The sequence below is a fragment of the Harpia harpyja genome, chromosome 12 (assembly GCF_026419915.1).
Source record: "Harpia harpyja isolate bHarHar1 chromosome 12, bHarHar1 primary haplotype, whole genome shotgun sequence".
NCBI classification, from domain to species: domain Eukaryota; kingdom Metazoa; phylum Chordata; class Aves; order Accipitriformes; family Accipitridae; genus Harpia; species Harpia harpyja.
Window position 1 is genome coordinate 17089864 of NC_068951.1, and position 18997 is coordinate 17108860.

General features: G+C 43.9%; 2 protein-coding genes across 5 annotated transcripts in view; both read left to right on the plus strand.

Annotated features, from left to right (window-relative positions):
* Positions 1–3271, plus strand: part of ANAPC13 (anaphase promoting complex subunit 13) — a 3936-nt gene extending 665 nt beyond the window's left edge. For 2 of the 3 annotated variants that reach the window (XM_052804746.1, XM_052804747.1), the window contains exons 2-4: positions 64–187; positions 481–606; positions 2808–3271. In XM_052804746.1, coding sequence (XP_052660706.1) covers positions 508–606; positions 2808–2933 — 225 coding nt within the window. In that variant the 5' untranslated portion in view covers positions 64–187; positions 481–507 and the 3' untranslated portion in view covers positions 2934–3271. The remainder of the gene's footprint in view (positions 1–63; positions 188–480; positions 607–2807) is intronic. The other variant, XM_052804748.1, reaches the window with a different exon arrangement.
* Positions 3272–5402: 2131 nt separating this feature from the next.
* LIPH (lipase H) lies at positions 5403–18969 on the plus strand. 2 transcript variants are annotated; one of them, XM_052804743.1, is made up of 10 exons: positions 5403–5606; positions 9484–9851; positions 10574–10682; positions 10793–10894; positions 11911–12000; positions 13117–13284; positions 14176–14271; positions 15248–15359; positions 16883–17056; positions 18667–18969. In XM_052804743.1, exons 1-10 carry the CDS (start codon positions 5555–5557, stop codon positions 18749–18751), a joined length of 1356 nt encoding a protein of 451 aa, XP_052660703.1. In that variant the 5' UTR covers positions 5403–5554; the 3' UTR covers positions 18752–18969. The 2 variants fall into 2 exon arrangements, with proteins under 2 accessions (XP_052660703.1, XP_052660704.1); XM_052804744.1 differs by having other exon boundaries at positions 16984–17056.
* The last annotated feature ends 28 nt before the right edge of the window (positions 18970–18997 follow it).

Here is an 18997-nt window from a genome sequence, read left to right on the forward strand (position 1 = left end):
TGGAATTCAGGTTTTGGCAGCATTTCGTGTGCCATTAAATCCTTTGTTCTGCCTCTTTCCCAGATTCACAAAGGATCAGAGACTGAAAGCGAGTAGGCAGCAAACAATAAGCAACGGTTCTGTGCAGAGTTGGAAGGGACGGGGGAGCTCTAGGTCCTCAAGCTCACTCAAAAAGAGACTTCTAAAGGTCAGTAGCTATAAACACATGTAAATCTCTATAATTAATAATAACAGGCCAGTTTTATATGTTCATCTCTGATGCATATCAATCTGCAATTCAGTCTGATAGTGTTCTTTTTAGATGAAGTAGTTCTCCTGTGGTTATAACTGCTTTTTGAGTGGATTAGAAAAATCAAGTTTTTCCATTAAAGTTTAAGCTTAACAGAAATTGGATCAAAACTGGAACAAGCCCATAGTCCAAACTCCAGCTACTTGGTTGGGGATGTGGACGTTAGAAATAGTATCTGCTTTGTGTCACAGATTTAGCTGTACTCGCCTGCTACAACGATGGACAGCGAAGTGCAAAGGGATGGCAGAATCCTGGATTTGATCGATGACGCATGGAGGGAGGATAAATTGCCATATGAGGATGTGGCTATCCCTCTGGTAGGTGAATTGCTACTTATCAATCTGAGTTAAGACTGGTGTGTTTATCACAGCCCCTTCCAAGACATGGCACAGAGAGTATTGCTTGCGGTGCAGCTAATTTGTACAAAAGGCTCCCAGGATGGATCTGACTCCCTCTTTTCTTGTCCTATATGCCAGTCATTCCTGTGTGTGTATGAGGATGTGTACGTTTCTCTCCCTCTTCCCCTGACCAGTTGCCAGACCTCCTCAGAACTGGAGTGCCCTTCCCGTTGCACAGTTCTGGGTTTGGCATCAGAGGAGTTTGGCATCCTTTCTCTCTGCTTCCCCTTCACGTTACTAGTGTGTGAAGTGGTTTCCCAGTTGGTTTGTAGAACAGAGAGGATCAGTCTCATGCTGACAGTTGCAGTCTTGGTTACATTTTATCTCCACTTTCTGAAATTCCATTAAAAGAAGCTGAAAATTTTTCAAACATCTTCCTAAGCAGTCTTTTCGAGATACAGTGTTGCTGTTGCCAGTTCCAGGATAGCAGTGAAGGAACTGGCATCTGCAGTAGGACTCTTGCTTGTAGCTCTGCATCCAACGCATGGCAGCTATCTTTTCATCCAGTGTACAAGGCCAGAGAGGTGCAGCTGGGGAAAAGCTACCTCTGACCCCACAAAGCCCAGAGCTGAAGCTTCAGATCTCCCACACTGATGCCTTTCCTTAGCTATTTTGAAACTGCCAGGGAAGTGAGAGGTATCTGAGGATTTTCCCTTTCCTTGTTCCCTCTGGTACACAAGGTTTACCCTGGCTAGCACTTGACAAAGCTGTTGTGCTAAGATTGTGGGGACTGACAGGCTGCTAGTTTCTTTTAGCACAGAGACATTTCCAAATTGCTAGTGACATTGCTAGGCTCAAGCTTTAGCCCTTACACCACTGTCTTTTCAGAGAGGGCAAGGAGCAGCTACACACCTCCAAAATCCATATACATGGCACACAAATTTTCCTGCCAAGATTTGGGCTTGAGGGAATGATCTTGCAGAACTATGATTCTCGGATATGACGGCCCAAAACCCCCTTTGCTTGGGACAACGTGTACTAGACAGGCTGAATATTATGAACTAGTTCTATTATGAACTAGTTGCTGACAGTTGCCTTTACCCTGGGTCCCAACATTACTGTTTCTTTTCTTATGGCCATCTCTTGAGCTACTTACAGTCACATACTGATGGCAGCCTCAGAGCAGGAAGCCTCATCAACTAACAATAGAAAGAAAGGCCTGGCTGTGGATATAAAGATCCCCAGGGCTGGACTGGCTCTGATCACATTGAAAAAACAGCACAAATTCACAGGAGACTTACTCAGTGGCATTGTAAAGTAGCAAACAAAATGGCTGTAAAGTATTTGAGGCTGTCCCGAGCATCTGATCGCTGCTCACTCAAGAGGTTCCTATGAACTCAAATGAGCTCTAATCATATGCTGTTTTCAAAACTGAAAAATTTTATTTAGCTTATACTGGGATTTCCAGAGATCTAGAACTCAGAATTCTTGCCCAAATGGTATCTGGCAGATAACACGCACTCTGTGTGACTGCACCAATACAGCAACACAGAGAACAAATAATACCAGGAAGGAAAATGAAATCTCAGTTAAACTGTACTTCCTCCTTACTGTGTCATGAGCTGTGCAACAGTACTGTGTTGCACCTGTCAGGGGTTTCCGACTTCTACTGTTGATATAGCCCAGCCACACCTGAGTCCAGCATGTAGAAAGAGGAAGGATTTCTCACCTGCCATGGGAAAGTAACATGTTACAGAACCAGTTGTCTTAATAACAGCTGTAATAAATGCAGTATCTGTATTCCTGGCAACAGCAGAAGAAACACATTGCAAACAAGCAATGGAATAATTGCATCGTACTATTATTTACTTATTTTGCTTTTGCTATATATTCTCCTTCTTCACTGTGTGTGCATTCTGAGCGTATAGCAAGGCCCCAGGGTCCTGGAAAAGCAATTTACCTTTCAGATTAAGCACCATATTCATGTTAAAAGTATATTGTTCGTAACTGGGCTTAGTAATATTTTTAAGTGGATCAGTATGTATGATATGTATTGTTCAGATGCACCCTCTGGTCTCGTTTGTGGGGTTTTGTATTTATCCATATGAAGTCTTAGTAACCTGCTCCTTTCAGGAAGCATATTATGTGTGGAATGCATTGTACCTCTGTTTTGTTCTCAGAATGAGCTTCCTGAACCAGAGCAAGACAATGGTGGCACAACTGAGTCTGTGAAAGAGCAAGAAATGAAGTGGACGGATTTGGCTCTCCAGTATCTCCATGAAAACGTTCCACCCACGGGAAACTAGTGAATCAGTGAGATTTCAGGCAGTGGATGCAAGAATGCAATATAAAAAATATTCTTCAGCTGACCATCACTGTCATAAGCGTCTCTAAGGAGGAAACAACGTTTCTGAAAAAGGCTCAGATTCAAACGATGGTTCTGCTCACAGTCACCAAACACAGTTTAAAATGCTTCTATAATGAGTGTGAAATAACAATGGCTATCTGACACCTCAGAGCTAATATCAGAATGTTTCTCTTATGTAAAATTATTTCATATCTTCTGTTAAGTTGTTCTTAAGTTGGTGCCAATTCTGATCTTAAATGTTTTCTACATGTGATAGAACAAGTAGTTTTTACTGTCTCAAGTTGTTACTGATTTCAAAGCTCACAATGGGATCACTTCTGACTCTCAAGGCTTATGTCCCAAGAGGTATTCCTGTGTATTCTGTGGTTAGAGTTCAGCATACAAAAAACAAATAGCCATAAGTCAGTTGTTACCATCTTTAACGAGTGTGTGGCTGAGGAAGGTTGTGTGGGACAGGTGTGAAAGATTGGTCAACAGGATTCAAGAGCTGGAAGTAATCTGTAAACACAGGCGGTTATTTGAACTCCTCATCTCAGGATTTGATGGTGGTGGTGGACAGCATTTCCAGTGCTGACATCCTGGGTATGTTTGCCAATATGCATACTGTAAACAGACAGTCTAATTTATGCTAAAATAGTGGTTACTCAAAATCATTGTCTTTAGAGGGAACACTGAGAGTTACAAGGAAGAGCCTGCCAGTTCCAGTGTACCACCTATTGAACTGATGGCCACTTGGATGAGCTGTCTCAGGTGGGAAATGGAAATCTGAGGAAAGTGATGGGGAAAAGAAACAAGTGGGTCTTGGCTTCAGGCAATAAATTGTTACCACTTTTTGTGCTGAGAAGAAAGGCAAGGCCCTCTTGATTTCTTTATCTCATTTTATCTCTGATTCTCAAATGTCTTTTGCAATAGGTAAAAGCCTTCTGTTCATCTTGCATGTTTCACTGTTGGACCGATTCCTTCGCACCATTGGCAGAACTTGCTAAGGAGAAAATATTTTGACAGAGTTTAGGATTACTGGTAGAGGTGAGAAAGGAACTGGAAGGAAAACAATGTTTTGAATGATTTTCTTTTGCCAGTGCATCAGAAAAAGCACTTCCCTGGAGCTTGCAGCTTCCAGACTTCACACAAGTTTTTTGGTGTCTTTTTCTCAATGTTTATCCTCTTCAAAATAACAAAAACAACTTTTGCCTGTGTGATTACCAAATGGAATCACAGTACAGCACATGTCCTGTGAGACTGCAATTGCTGAGCTGCATGAGATGGAGAGCTCACAGTAGTTGTGAAAAAATCGTGTGTTGCTGGGTGCGCGCCTCTGTCTGAGGTGTAATCCATGCCTGCAGCAGACAAGCAGCATGCACTTGTCTGAACAAGAAGGAGCTGCAGACAGCCAGCAGGCAGAGTTAAGGATTAACCCAAGAATTAGCAAAGTCAAAAAGCTTAATACGTACAGCATGAACCAAAGAAACAGCTATGCAACTGGGAACTGTAATAGTTCAGCTCCTCATTGGATCATCACCAGGGGGGGAAAAACAGAGCCTGTGCTTAATGAGGTGTTTCTGATCCTCCCCCTGTTCCCTTTCCCTGGCCTACGTTAGAAGAGTTTGCTAAGAAAACAATAGGCAAAGCTACCACACAGCTTCTATCCAGCAGCCACCCCTGCTCTCTCTTCCCCCCCCCCCCCCTTTACAAACTCCCCACCACCTTCATCTTTCCAATTTTTCCACTAGATATTCCAGCTCCGATTTCAGACTTCCTTTCGTGCCCCTGACAGTTGTCTTTGCATCTGCCATCTTCTTCCTCCCCTCCAGCAGGGAAAAAAAAGCCCTTCTTACTTGTATTAGAGCTGAATTCATGAGGTTCCAGCAGGTCTGCAAGAAAATGTGGTGGAGATGCCAGATGTACAACTGTCATCCAAGACAGCAGTTGCTTGGCAGCCCAATGGAGACCCCGATTGACTCAAACTGGTACCTTCCCTTTGTCATGACATAGTGCTGTGCATCCGCCTCCTGCCTGAGGTGACAGGGTCTTGTAGGTTAGAAGGGATGCTGGGCCACAGGGCTCAGAAAAGCCGGAGGGACATGGGAGAGTAGGGATCATCATGAATGCTACCAGCATAGGGCCCTGTGAAACCAAGTGCTGGCCCTGCCCAGATGCTTATCATACTTGCAGTGACACCTACGATCTTCACTGCCTTTTGACATTCTTTGGAAAAGACAAATAGACACACAATAATTTCCTCAGTTTCAACACGTTTAGTCAACTTGCTGCTTACAGCATGATACCAAACCATTTGTGTCTTTGATTAGTCATTCCCCAGGGCAAACTATATTTAAAATAAGGAAACCTGGTAGAATAGAAGGTGCCCCGCCTTTTTAAGAAGAAGCTTTAGTTGTATAACGAAAGACTAGTCTTCATTTCTTGGCTGGTAACTTCCTCCTTTCACCACACCTACTGTTACTGGCAGAAAAAAAGAGAGCAAACTTGTCAGAGACAGCAGACACATGCCAAAGAAATGGTAAAATCTTTTACCTGTAGAAGTTCCATGTGGAAGTCCATATGCTGAGGCTGTGTGTCATCTTCATCTACCTTTTGTATGGGGTGAAACCAGGTAAGAAATCAACCGTTTGTTTTGAATGTTTTTGTCAAATGTAACACACTTTCTGTGCTTTGCAGAAACATGAATATATCTACCCTCTGCATTATAAGTTACTGTGTAGGGTTTTTTGCTAGCATTATTTATCTTGCCAAAGCAAATTATACTGGTTACATGAATGTTGTCAGCTCTGAGTTCCAAATGTAAAACCAGAAGTCATTTTTATTATCTTTTCCTCACTTTGCAAACACTTCTCTTCTGTAAGTACTATCCATCGACACTGAAAATATCATTCGAAATCTTCAGAGAAGAATGATTTCTTTTCAGCAGTGTCTTATGTGACAGATGCGAAGGATGAATTACCATTTATGAACAATAAGCTTCATTTGATATCCTCACAGCCCTATCAAGAATCAAACTGTGTAAGAAAAAACAAATGTACTACCTTGTGTTAGCATACACATGGGAGCAAGTCAAGCTATAGCTCTCTGCTTTGTAGGAAAAACAAACAGGAATTTAAAAAAAAAACAAAAAAAAACCAAAAAAAACCCCAAACAGTATCCTTATAAATACTAACTTGTATTTCATCAGGTTCTCTGGGGTAATTGCAGGGTCACATTTTGCTTAGTTTGTTAAATATGCTGTAGGAAATGTAGTCAGAAGTGGAAAAATAGAATTGTCTGAAAAGGCACTGAGGAAACCCAGTGAGATACGGAAGACCAGTTTAAGAGGCAGAGGGCACACTCTGTGGAAAAGCAATGGAAATCTTCACTAATGCTACTGAGATTCGCTGTGTGGTAGTGAAGTGTGCTTAAAGCTGAAGATTCATTATTGATGCATAAGACCAGTCTGTTGTAACACACCGTAAAAAACCCAGGCAAGGTGACAGTGTTTTGAGTGTCAGTGAAACTGCAGACAGATACAGAAGCAGCAACACGCTTATCTGAGGTCCATGCAAGGTGTTGACTGGGTGAGCAGCCCCCTTCAGGGGCTCTGTGTGGCAATACAGTCTCCCAAGGACCACAGCTAGGACAACTACAAATCTGAACAAGTGACCACTGACCCACTGAAGTGAAAATCTGTTGGAACTTCACTTTGCAAGAGGACAGACTGGTGGAGTTAAAAAATTCAGCTACTATTCTATTCATGCAGACAGCCTCAGTGTCACAGCCCCAAAATGCCACTATTGCAAACCCTGCCTGTCCATAGGATGAACATCCAGGACAGAAGGAAGAAAAAGCCTCCAAACACTATGTCCAAGAAGGGAACGAGAGAGACCAGGGGAAGGCAGGAACATGGGTTTAACAGCTTGGTATGCCCCCTGCTACAGGTGCTGAGGTGTCAGAGCACCTTGCCTAGGAAACTAGTGTTTGCCATCCTATTTTACGTATCAGAAAGCTGAGCAGAGGGAGAAAAGTGAATTGCCTGAGCCTGTTCAGCAAGCTAATGCCCAAGACAGTGCTGGGAGTGAATTAATGGGACACTGGGTTAATTGCCACATTTATTCACCTTTCCTGGAGGGAAGTGGTCTGTTGGACACGGGTTAAGCACAGTGCCAGGGTGTAGGTTTCCACCTCACTTATTTGCTTGCAGACTTAATCTCAATAAGCCTCTTGCCCCATCAGAGAAATCGTGTTGGAGTTTCAAAGACACTTCCAGCCATTTGGGTAGGATTCACTGTGCTTATCAGAATGAAGAGCAAAGCCAGGATAACTGGCTGTCCTCATGTGTCAGCTTTTGTAACACACGGTGGATGAGTCTGGAATACATACCAGCCTGCCAGAAGAAAAGCTGGCAGGTTTCCCCCCACTATTAGCACTGCTCTGATTTTGTTATTCAAAATAGAACAAATCTAACAGACTTGGTGCAGATATAACAAGGCTTTTTAAACAGTTCCTGTGTTAGGTATTAGCAAATGCTGATCAGCTCTTTAAAAGCTCTTCTTTACCAGAACGTTTGGGCTGTTCTGGTGACAAACACAGTGCTCCTCTGGGCAAGTCTCAGCATGATGCAGGAGATATAGAAACAAATCAAGCAATCAATGCAATCTTCCACCATATAGAAGTAATTTTTGTCTGGCATTTCTGCCTGTATTACTACAGTTTCAGTGGCAGTAAAGATGATTAACAATACTATATAATACCATACAATAACTAAACCAATTTCTAGTTATTAGCAAAAAATAAATATAATTGTATTTTTTTTTATGTTGCAGTAGCACCTAGAGGGCAGTGGTTAAGTATCACTGTGTATGCTGGGGTATATCAGCAAAAAATGGTAACTTTCCTTTGAGATTTCCACATGAGCAGTGTCATAGGAGAACTCTTGCTGCTGTTTCTCTGGAGCATCTTGGCATGGTAACTGTGGTAAGAGCAAGCTGGTCAGGAGAGGGCCACCCAGGTCACCTTTACTCTTGCAAGCAGGGCCCAGAGTCACACTGCCCCTGGGAGCCCTGATTGAAGCATTACAGAGGCAGAACACCCTCAGTTCAAAGGCCACTGATTTCAACCAATGTTCATTGGGCCTGGCTGAGAGTTCATTTTCCACTGCTCCTGTTCCACTATTCATATTTTACCATAGGCTTTATACAGGAAGGACTCTGTGGATTTCAAATGTTAAAATTTATTTCTGAATTTATGGTAGCAATTTAAAATATCCAGTTGGACTTAACTGCAACATCCTTTTAGCCTATTAACTTTTATTTCTGGAGCTCCTGGGGCTTCTACAAAGTAATTAGCAGAACTATGGCAACTGAGCAGATTATTTTATGTGCTGGGCACATAGCATTTATATCACTCTCATGCTGCTGATTTCCATAGGAGGAGAAAAGAGAAAGTTGCTCATAGAAACTGAGAGTTTCATCATTTAGAAATTAAAATGCACAGAGTATTGGAGATTTGCTAGAGCACAATTAGATTACAGCTGCAGGTTTTCTAAACCCTTCTACCTACAGCACAGCCCTTTGAGCAACAAAGATCAGGAAGATGTCTCTAGCAACTGCAGCCTGAGCAATTATTGCAGCCCAGGGCGTATGTGTGAGAGACACTCTCTCCCACAACATTCTTCAATAAGATTAAGGGGATTTGGGGAAAAGGATTGTGAGCCAGGAAGAGGCTACAAAACCTGGGAGGGCCTTCATAAGCAGTGTCCGTCTGGAGACAGTTATTCCATTCCCTGCCAGTGCCCTGCTGGAGATTGTATTGGACTCTGAAAGCTCAGCTGGTGTTCTGCTGGAAAAGCAATGAACAAAGACAGGCTTTCAAATGGCAAAGACCATCCAATAAAGCAAAAGTTACATAGAATTCAGTTACTCTTCAGCTGTGTATAAAGCAATATCAGTAACATATCTCATGCAGTCAAATGGTCTCCCATTTCACAGTCTGAAATAGCATGCTGCATCTCCAAATACAAATGAAGCATTGAGCGGCTCCTCACAACAGCAAAATCCTCTGCAGCTTGTCAGCTCCAGACTGGAGTTACAAACAAACCACAAGGATGTCTCTTTACCCTAGAGCCTGTCCAGAGCTTCTGGGTGTGCTCTCAAACCAATACAGCAGCCATCCTAGTTGTCAGTCTTCGATACCTTCCTCACACTAGTGGGATTTTTGGAGAGAGTCCATGCCATCTCCCAGCTGCTGGTGGAACCAGGACTGTGCTGTTTCAGGGAATGCTGCTCTGAGAAGGTACACTTGCTGTCTTTGTTCCGACATGGCAAGAAATCCTAAGATTCAGGATAACTCCAGCCATGAACATGATGGAGAGGAAAGGAGCAGCCCTAGCTCAGACAGCTCACAGCGTGTGTTCCTGTGCCTGTGTAAGGCTGGCAGGTAGAAAAGGTCAAAGCAAATGCATTGGTGCTAACCTCAGGATTGCCACACTGTGCTATTTTCAGATCCTAGGGAGACATGCCCTGCGTTCACAGCTCTCAGCATTGGCAATGCTTTGATAGGGACAGACCTGAAAGTGAAGCTGCTGCTCTACACCAGACTGAATCCAAACTGTGCTGAAGAGCTCAATTCAACAGCCTCCAAGTATCTAGATGTGACCAAAAAAACTACATTCATCATCCATGGATACCGACTCACAGGCTCTACCCCAGTCTGGATCCCTGACTTGGTACATCTCCTGCTTTCTGTAGAAGACATGAATGTCATCCTTGTGGATTGGAACCAGGGAGCAACAACTCTCATCTACAGTAATGCTTCCAGAAACTGCAAGAAAGTTGCTGAGATTCTGAAGAAATTTATTGATGAAATGTTGGTAAGTTGAACGTTCACACTATGATATAAACATTAACGCACAGCATGTAAAGGGCACAAAGGAAGTGTTTTAAAACAGCAGGAGTCTGGGAAAAGAAACTCCTAAAAAGGAATACACTAATTTTTGGAAGTGCAGCTATAGTGCAGTGCCAAATTCTACCCTTGGACTTGGTATGATGGTATTTTGTTGCAATATTCAGTTTACACTCAAAGGCTCTACATTTCTGGATACAAAACTCTACAGATATGTTTTCCCATACATAGAAACTCTATTTCTACTTTCTGGATGTCCAAAAGTCAGCTTATGGAGATCAGCTACAGTTTGCAGCTCCTCTAAGCTGTTGCACAGGCACAGTCAATGATGACACTGGACCATTAGGATCATCGTGTCTGCTAATGCCTTGCAGTAACCCCATGTGGGGTAACTGGAGCTGTACTCATGGGGCCATGAATACTCACTCCTGTCCACACCTGTAGTTACTGCCCCAGGAAAGTACAACCATCGCCTGAACTGTTCTCATCGCAGCTCTCTCAGATATGGGCCTCAAACCTAAGTGCTGGTTGTACTGTGGGACTATCAAAGGGGGAATATTTACAAAGAGTGGAACACACCAAGGGAAAATGTGGGAAAAGTAGGGAGATGCATTTACATTCCTCCTCCTGATATTTTTTATGCCTTTGATGTGCCTAAAATCTGTGACCACAAGTCCTCTTAAATCTCAGGTTGATGGAGCATCGCTTGACTCCTTGCACATGATAGGAGTGAGCCTGGGAGCGCACATCTCTGGCTTTGTGGGACAGATGTTTGATGGTACACTTGGAAGAATCACAGGTAAGCCCTTCCTCCTGTCAGTCCTTTTTCTTCGAGGATAGCTGTTCATGATGAGCAGTGTGAGCTGCACACTACTAAAGTGATTCCATAAGTGTGGTTTTGCATTGCAGGTCTTGACCCAGCAGGCCCCTTGTACAGAGGAAAGCCGCCTAGTGAGAGGCTAGATCCTACAGATGCACAGTTTGTTGACGTCATTCATTCAGACACTGATGGTATGTGACATTTCTCCTCTTTACCATTATGAGGAAACCTAGAGACTGATGGGGAGCACAGGAAAGCAAGGGCTCTGGTAGGCAGCAGTGCTGGGGAAGATCCTTGCTCCTTCAGCCCAGGAGGACAGCAGCTTACTTCACTGGTGCTGTGAAGGGGTCGGTGGTCCTGTGTTGCCCATGCTGTCATCAGCACTCCCTTGGGAGCTGCTGTTTTATTTGCATTTCAAAACATGCTGCTGGTTTATAGCAATTAAAGCCTTGTGGCCCATGAAGTACAAGGACTTAGGCACTAGTGCAGGAGTGCCCTGTTGCTACCGCAGCACACAGTCCTGCCAGAGCAGTTCCACACTAACACTGCACTGTGGGGTCAGGCTGCCGCCCAGCACGCAGCATCTCAAAAGCTAGTCACACAGCTCAATGCCTTGCACAGCAGATCAGTTATCCCCAACCCTGTAGCTCCCTGCGTGACGCTTCCAGTCTTCATCCCACCTCCTGTGGGCTAAACCTTCCTCTGGGGCAAATCTGAAATCTCCCTCAGCCCTCTCCCTGGTGCACAGCACACCTTCACATCCACCAGCCAGGCCAGCAGTGTGATGCAAACCCTCCACCCTGCTCCCACTGGCATCCTACCTCTAGCACTTGGCTTTCCCACCTCATTGCTGCCTCTCGTCTTCTCCCAGACCCTCCAAGAACTCGGGACTTCAGCAGCACAGCAATACCCAGTCTTTCACATCCCTTTTCCTCTCCCACAGGCAGTGACACAAAAAGCCAAATTTTGTGCTGTCACACGCACAGACTTATTTTAGGTATTTGATACCATTGCTAAAATGACACAGCTGGGTCACAACCATTTGGCCTGCTGTCTAAATAGATGAATGACATTAATATTCCTGCACAGGCAGGCATCCTAGAGCTAAATAACTATTATTTTTTCCAGTTAGTTTCTTATGTTTCCTTCTTCTGCATTTTATGATGTAATATTCCCTCCCTTCACCTCTGATATTTTCTTTTGTCAGGACTAGGTTACACAGAAGCACTAGGCCACATAGACTTCTACCCCAATGGCGGAACCGACCAGCCTGGCTGTCCACTGACAATATTTTCTGGTAATTAATTCTGCCTTGAATTGCACAAACACTGACAAAATGTTTCCAATCAGAAAAGAGGAGAAGGCCAGAGAAACATCATGACTGCTTGGAAAAGACATGAAAACCATATTCTGGGAAAGCCATGAAAGCAATCTATTCCCAGCACCGATGTGGCACACTGACGTAACAGGAGTTTAAATGATGTGCACCAGGCAGACATATGAGTCAGGGGTGATCCTTCTGCTCTCTGTCACAAATGCAAATAGGATTAGTTTTCCGTGCAAAAAGTCATCAGGTAGATTTATGTCTTCATTTTGTGACTACGTTACGAAAACCTGTGGGATATTTTTTTTTTAATTACTTAGAACACACACAAAACCCCAAGGACTAGCAACGGCAAGAACCTGTTCAGAAAACAGGTTCAAGATGAATGTGGGGTAGGCAGTTATACTGAATCCAATGCGCCTTTCTTGGCAGTGACAGTCAATGCAGTCTGGCAGGTAAAGCCCTAGTCTTGAATGCAAGAAAGCTTTTTTCCTTTCCAGCCCAGCAGCCAAACTGGTTTTGTGAAAGCTGGGTGAAGAAGATACCTCACAGAAGGAAAGGCAGTAATGTGAACTCAGACCTTATCAGACCCAAGGGAATCTATGTAGGAAACCAGCCTGAAACAAATACCCATAGGAAATGAGGCTTCACTCATTTTGCTACCCATGCAACATGTCATTTTATTAGTTATGTCTTTCTAAAGAGTTTTTTTAAACAAAAATGGCAAAGCCATGTGCCAAAAAATGCAATATCCAGCTGTCAGGCCTGAGCTCAGAGAGAAAACACCTGAAATGGAGTAGGATCCATAGCTGGATCCTCTGGAACTGCAGCAACAATACAAACAAATATGTTTTTAAAACCAAAAAAGACAAGAAGTAAAGTAGACATAGGCAGAGCTGAGTGCACTCAAAGGGAGAGGCTTGTGCCCACTTACTGTTCTGCCACAGCCCAGTGCTCCCCAGTGCAATGTTGTCTTCAGGCTGGTCAGTGACTGTCCACTGGTGTGTCCTTTTTTACTAGTGCATTAATACTGTTTTCATGAAGCATGAGGATTGCTAACAATATATTTCTTCCCTATGTATGATTGAGGATTGCAGTATTTTAAATGTGACCACCAGAGGTCTGTTTTCCTGTTCATGTCATCCCTGAAACAGAACTGCAATATTACTGCATACCCGTGTGACTCCTACAGAAATTACAGGAATGGCAAATGTACCAGCTGCGAAACTTTTTGGCCTATGCCATGCCCCATTGTAGGTAAGGATCCAGGGAATGTAAATACATCCTGAATACACGTGTCTGACAGAGCTGCCCATCATTACTGTAACTTGGTGTGTGACAAATGTTTTGCTAAAGGACTAACACAACATGGTGCTTTGCAAAAGCACTTAAGTTATTTCCACTGAGGTTTTCGGGATCATCTCTCCTTGACTTCTGCAGAGCTACAAGCTTCTGCTGCAGGCAAAAGAGGCCTGAGAAATTTCCCTGCTCTTTGTACAGTCACATCATGTTGTGATCTAGAACAGAAATCCACATGTAAAGGATACAGAACTAGAAAAGCCAAAACAAGACTTGGGATCTTTATGCTAAAGTCACAGAAATGATGAATTAAAGTCCATTAGCTGTGCAGTTTGAGGGATAGGGGCACGTTCTTGCTAAAACAGAATCTCTTCTAAGAGATTTTCAGCACCACAAACCCCTCTTGATTCTAAAAGGAACAGCAGAGGGGTGAACAAAGGGTATTCTGCTTTTTTGTAACTGACTCACAGAGGTGTCCCAGCCTGGATGTGACAGCCCAGCTTCAGGCTGCCATTTCTGAAATTTTGATGCTTTGACACTTCCAGAAATGAACTTGCAAAGCTGAGCGTATGGTTTTCATTCTGCACTGCAGATGTGGAAAAAGATCAATCTTAAAATAAGTGCTGAACAGTAATCAGGCATATTTAGACACCCAGTTGGCTTTAGTTACACAAGTAGAATTAAGCCCTTGTATAAGTCTACAGAGTACAGGAACATGTGTCACAGTAACACCTTGCAGCTGGAAAGCAATATATTATCTCTTAAATACTTGCTTTGTTATTTTCAGCAATTTAGTTGCTTATATACCTATGCAGTAACTCTGTTTCATTTTCAAACTGTCATCTATAGGCTATTATGCCCCTAAGTGGAAAAGCTATTTAACACAACAGAGCCATCCAGTGACAAGGATGTTTTTTGATACAGCGGACAAAGAGCCATTTTGTAGTAAGTGACTAAGATTTCTGAGATGATTTTTCTTTGTGTATTGCCTCCTCCAGCAACAGCCAAGCAGAGATGGTTAGTTGCTATTGGCATCATAGCCAGCATTTTAGAAACAAAGCCAGCGGCTGCTGGATAGAATTGTGTCCATCTGCAGTCTTGCCATTACATTCCTTATCTGCAAACTTGCCTGGTGCTGTGAAAGCCAACTACTCGCTAGACACGTGCAAGAACAGGCTCACCTTGCTTACAGTGCTAGGAAATATGTTGAGAACATGCAAATGAAGCATAAAAGGGTAGTTCCTAAACTGTGTTTCAAAACAAGACACCACTCTTGTGCAAGTAAGAGGTGTGTGGGAATGATGAGAGTCAAAGATGTCCTCTGAGCTGAACAGGTAAAAAAGCTACCCTGGACAAAAGTGAAAGGCACAGGGAAAGGGCCCAGGCAAGGGGGAATCAGTGAAAAAACGTTTCACCCTCATGATCACCAACATACCAAGCCATGGGCAGGGATTATGGCCTGAGCTCCAGTGCTGGTCAGCAAGTGAATTCAGTGAGTTACAGATCAAAGAGCAGGAGGTTCTGCTCCTTGACAGAGAAGACAAATGAAAGATGCTGAGAACAGAAATGAAGGGGATCAGAGGTGGACAGGAGAAACAAAAGGCAATCTAAAATGAATGGTGAAAGGCGGTGTGCTGAAAGCTGTATAGAGAAACCATCTTGCATGCCACTTGTGTAACCCTTGCTCTAGTGCTTTCCCAGACATCTCTTAATATTTCTATTAGAAATCTCTGCAAAGGAAGATGGCAAGCAGGAAGGAGAAATAAATTTTAGAGTTAAATTGAACAGGTTGTGTCAGATGAGCAAATGGGAGAAAGATGCACTCCACCTGCAGCTCAGCTCCCAGACAGGCATACAGCTGGGCTGGAAAGCAGAGCGAGTATGCAGAGTCTAACCATGCTCGCTTTCTCTCTCACCTCAGTTTATCACTACTTTGTGGATATTATTACATGGAACAAAGACACCAGAAGAGGCACCTTCAGCATTGTATTAGCTGATGAAACTGGGAAGAAGGCAGAATCTAAAGTTAATCCGTAAGTCCTACCCATCTGATGATCTGTAAATGTTAGCAAATCACTTGGTACAACTGCATCTGGGAGGAGGCAAGATATCCTCCTCTAATTTCTCTGCTGATACTTGATAGCATACATGCCTTAGGGCTTTCCTGGTCCTATGCGATTTTCACAGACTCCCCCAGTGCACACCAGCTCACAGCCCAGCCCTTTGGTTTGGACCCTTCTCAGTCATTTTAAGGACCAAAGTGGACAATCTCAGTCAGCAGCATGGCTGTCCTAGGCTTCCACTAAAGCAGGAGGAAAAACATGTTTCCCCCTTTCCTTCCCGTTCCAGGGAGTGTTCCATTCTAGCTCCAGGTGCCCAAGACAGCTGGGACGAACCTGGGCCTGAATATGTAACATCCAAATCAATTCATTCCACTTGGAGAAGCAAATTAATGACTGGTGTTTATGTGGACATGCAAATTCCTGATTGATCTAAACACACTTCAGCCAAACAAGTCCTGCTCAACTAGTTTTCCCAAGTGTCTCTAACTGTGTATTCTCTCAGCCATGTCTGCTTGCACTGGAGCAATCTGCATAGCTCGCTGGGGCTGCACAACAGGACCACCCACTCTGCCGAGCGTGTTACAGCCCACCAGGCAGCACGCTTACACACACACACATCATGAACACCTTTGACAGGTTAAAACTTGTCCTATTTGTCAGGCCTCCTAAAACTTCTAAACAAGGCCAGTCATTTTGCATGTTGCAATGGGGATACACTTCCAGTCACATCTGCACTCTTCACCTTCATCAGGGAAACCTTAAACTATGGCCATACTACCAGCATTTTTGCAAGAAGCTCTGCTGCTTTTGCACCAAGATCGATGCAGTTTTCAGGCATATCTCAAAGTGGAACTGGCTATTCTGTCAAAAAGGACCAAGGTCAAACCCCAGTCCTGCAAGACTTCATGTCTTTAAGCCTGTGCTATTTTCCTATCCTGAGAAGCTGGATTACTCTTTTTTAATTCTGGTCAACACTGCATTGTTTCACAGATGCTTGTGCTGCATTTGCCAGAAAAGAACTACCAGAAATTTAATTAGGGGCATTAATACCCCCAAGGTAACAGTATTCCATTTGTAGAGCTACCTCAGCCATACAGCATTGTTACAAACAGATTTTTATATACAGCAACATATTCTGCAAACTCCATGGATGACTCAGTGTTCAGGTCTGCACAGACAGCCAAGTACAAACATCATTTAGGTCTAGTCCACTCAGGTTCAAAGCAGAATCACAGTAAGGATTCTGGTTTGGGACCAGAGCAAATGGCATCAGACCTCTGTGTCCCCACTCCCACCCCAAATAACTGAGTGCAAAAGTGGCTGAGCAGGTTCACACCTGGAGACCTGAATCCATACCCTTTTCCTGTAAATCAGAAACTACTCATAAGTTCAGTCCTCCTCCCCCAGCACTGTTTCTAATATTATACTGAATGTATTAAAAATGGTGCTATTCCCTTGGTGACTCTCTGACACCTTATCTGCTTTATCTTTAGAGAAACTGCAGCCTTTCGGCAGTACAACCAAATCACATTGCTAATTGGATTCGACCAGGATTTTGAAAATATAGAAAGAATTTCCTTGACATTTTCCACAGGATCTGTCATTGGCCCAAAATTCAAACTCAGGATTCTCCAAATGAGGTTCCGGTCACTTACAAATCCAGAAAGGTAAGCAGATGTTTACAAACCATTTCTATTGTTGCAGACTGGACAGAAGTAAACGAACCTCCCAGATTCCTGGCCTTGCTGAGTTTGTCCAGAAGAATTAGATCTATTTCACATTTAATAATTCTTGTACATGTAACTTGGGAATAAATTCCACCTTTAGTGCATGCACACAAATCCCATAGCTGAATACCTACTTGAAAACAGAGGTTGTCTTATTGTACTGAAAACACGTAAGTAGTGGTCTGACTCTGATGTGGTCTGACATTTTAACCTTTGGTCAGGAAAATGACCTTTGAGAAGCTGCCCAGGCCTGAACTCTGGGCTGAAGGTAAATGCAACTCTCAGGGAAACAGATGTCCAGCCCCAAATACACATGTTATATCCCAGTCAATTTCTATGTCCAGTCAAGCAGGGAGATTAATTTACTCCTAGAATTCCAGTAACTGGGAGCTGCTGGCCGCTATGCCCCAAAGCACTGACTACTGCCCACAACATCATGAGGTACCTACCAGGTCATTTGCTGATGAGATTTCTACAGCCGCTTCAGTCACCTTGTTACCCTCTGTCTGCTCTGCGGTCCTACCCTTAAGCTTCCCTGATTTCTAGGGCACCTTTGGAGGACAGGATCTCTGCCTGAGCTCAGCAAGTACAGAATCTCTTAGGTTGACCTTGTGTGCAAGGAGAGTATGTGGACATCAAGCCGTACCATGCTTTAAATTTGGGTTAAAACGAGGATTGCATATCATAGAGAACAGTGAAGCAAAAAAAGGACAGAGCTGCAGAACATGTTTCTTTGCATTTCATGAAGGTCTGCTACCCTTATCCTAGCCTTGGAATAAGGAAGAGATTGTGTATGTCTAATAAGCAATGTCCTTCTGCAGCTCCCCCTTGCTGACGCTCCCTTTCTCCTGTCCTACATCTCCACAGTCACTTCCAGCCCCAGATCCACATTCAGTCTTTTAAAAAGTAGATGAAAATGCCCAAATATTTCATCAGAGATTGACCACTCTCCCCTAGGAGGGGCTGCTACAGGCTGCAAGTACAGCTTGATGGTAATCAGTCGCTGCCATGGGGAGGGATGTCCTGCCCTCTCTCCTTCCCTGTTCCAGGGCTAATACTCATGTGTTCCCAGATGAAAGCCTAAGTATTTCCTCTGTTTTTCGGCTGGGCTAGCTCTAAGCCAGCTCAATGCCCGGTTCCAGCTCAGAGTGGCAACACAATCCCTAACGCTGACACCAGGGAATTGGCAGGAACACGAAGGTGAGCTGGAAGGACCACCCCATTCAGTGGACACCCAAGTGTAGACTGGCTTAAAGGGAACCACAAACTCAGGAGCCAATACCTCAGTTTGCTTGCTGGCTTTTGTGTTCTTTTTTCCGCAAGGAAAAGCAAAAGATAACGTAGAACAGAATGAAAATATACTCAAGGTATCCCTGACCTCGGTAAGGCTTAAAGTCAACCTCACTTTAGGTGGACTTCAAGCCAGTTGTCTTGAGAATGTGACTTATTTTACGTAAGCCTCCATCCAGCATGGTGGGAGATTTGACTGGGGGACAATACAAGAAAGGCCAATTTTTCACTTTTGGCTCGTATTGACTGCTTTTATGCAGACTGCAGCTGTGCAGATACGACCTTGTCCTGATGGAGAACACCAGAAAAACCTTCAAGCCCGTCCCGTGTTGGAGCAGGAGCTAAGACCCGAACGTGTCACTTCCGAACGTTATATCTGAAGGTGGCAGACATTTTCACAGCCGTATGGGGACTCACCTGAAAGTTCTTCAGCGCCTTCTGCAGAGACCAAGCGGCAGCGTGGTGGGGCCCTCTTGTCAGGCAAAGATTTATAAACGGGGCTGTAGAAGTGACCAAAAAAATGTCGGCGTTGTGTGTTTTTGAAGTACGCTTCTGAGGCGGAGCTGGCTTCGCGCCCCGGGACGAGGGAGC

Excerpts from the sequence above, each read along its gene's own strand:
- LIPH (XM_052804743.1), top strand. The coding sequence starts at position 5,555 with ATGCTGAGGCTGTGTGTCATCTTCATCTACCTTTTGTATGGGGTGAAA. Across the intron at positions 12,001-13,116 it reads TCCACTGACAATATTTTCTG|GATTGCAGTATTTTAAATGT; the intron begins GTAATTAATTCT and ends TGTATGATTGAG. Across the intron at positions 15,360-16,882 it reads GCAGAATCTAAAGTTAATCC|AGAAACTGCAGCCTTTCGGC; the intron begins GTAAGTCCTACC and ends CTTTATCTTTAG.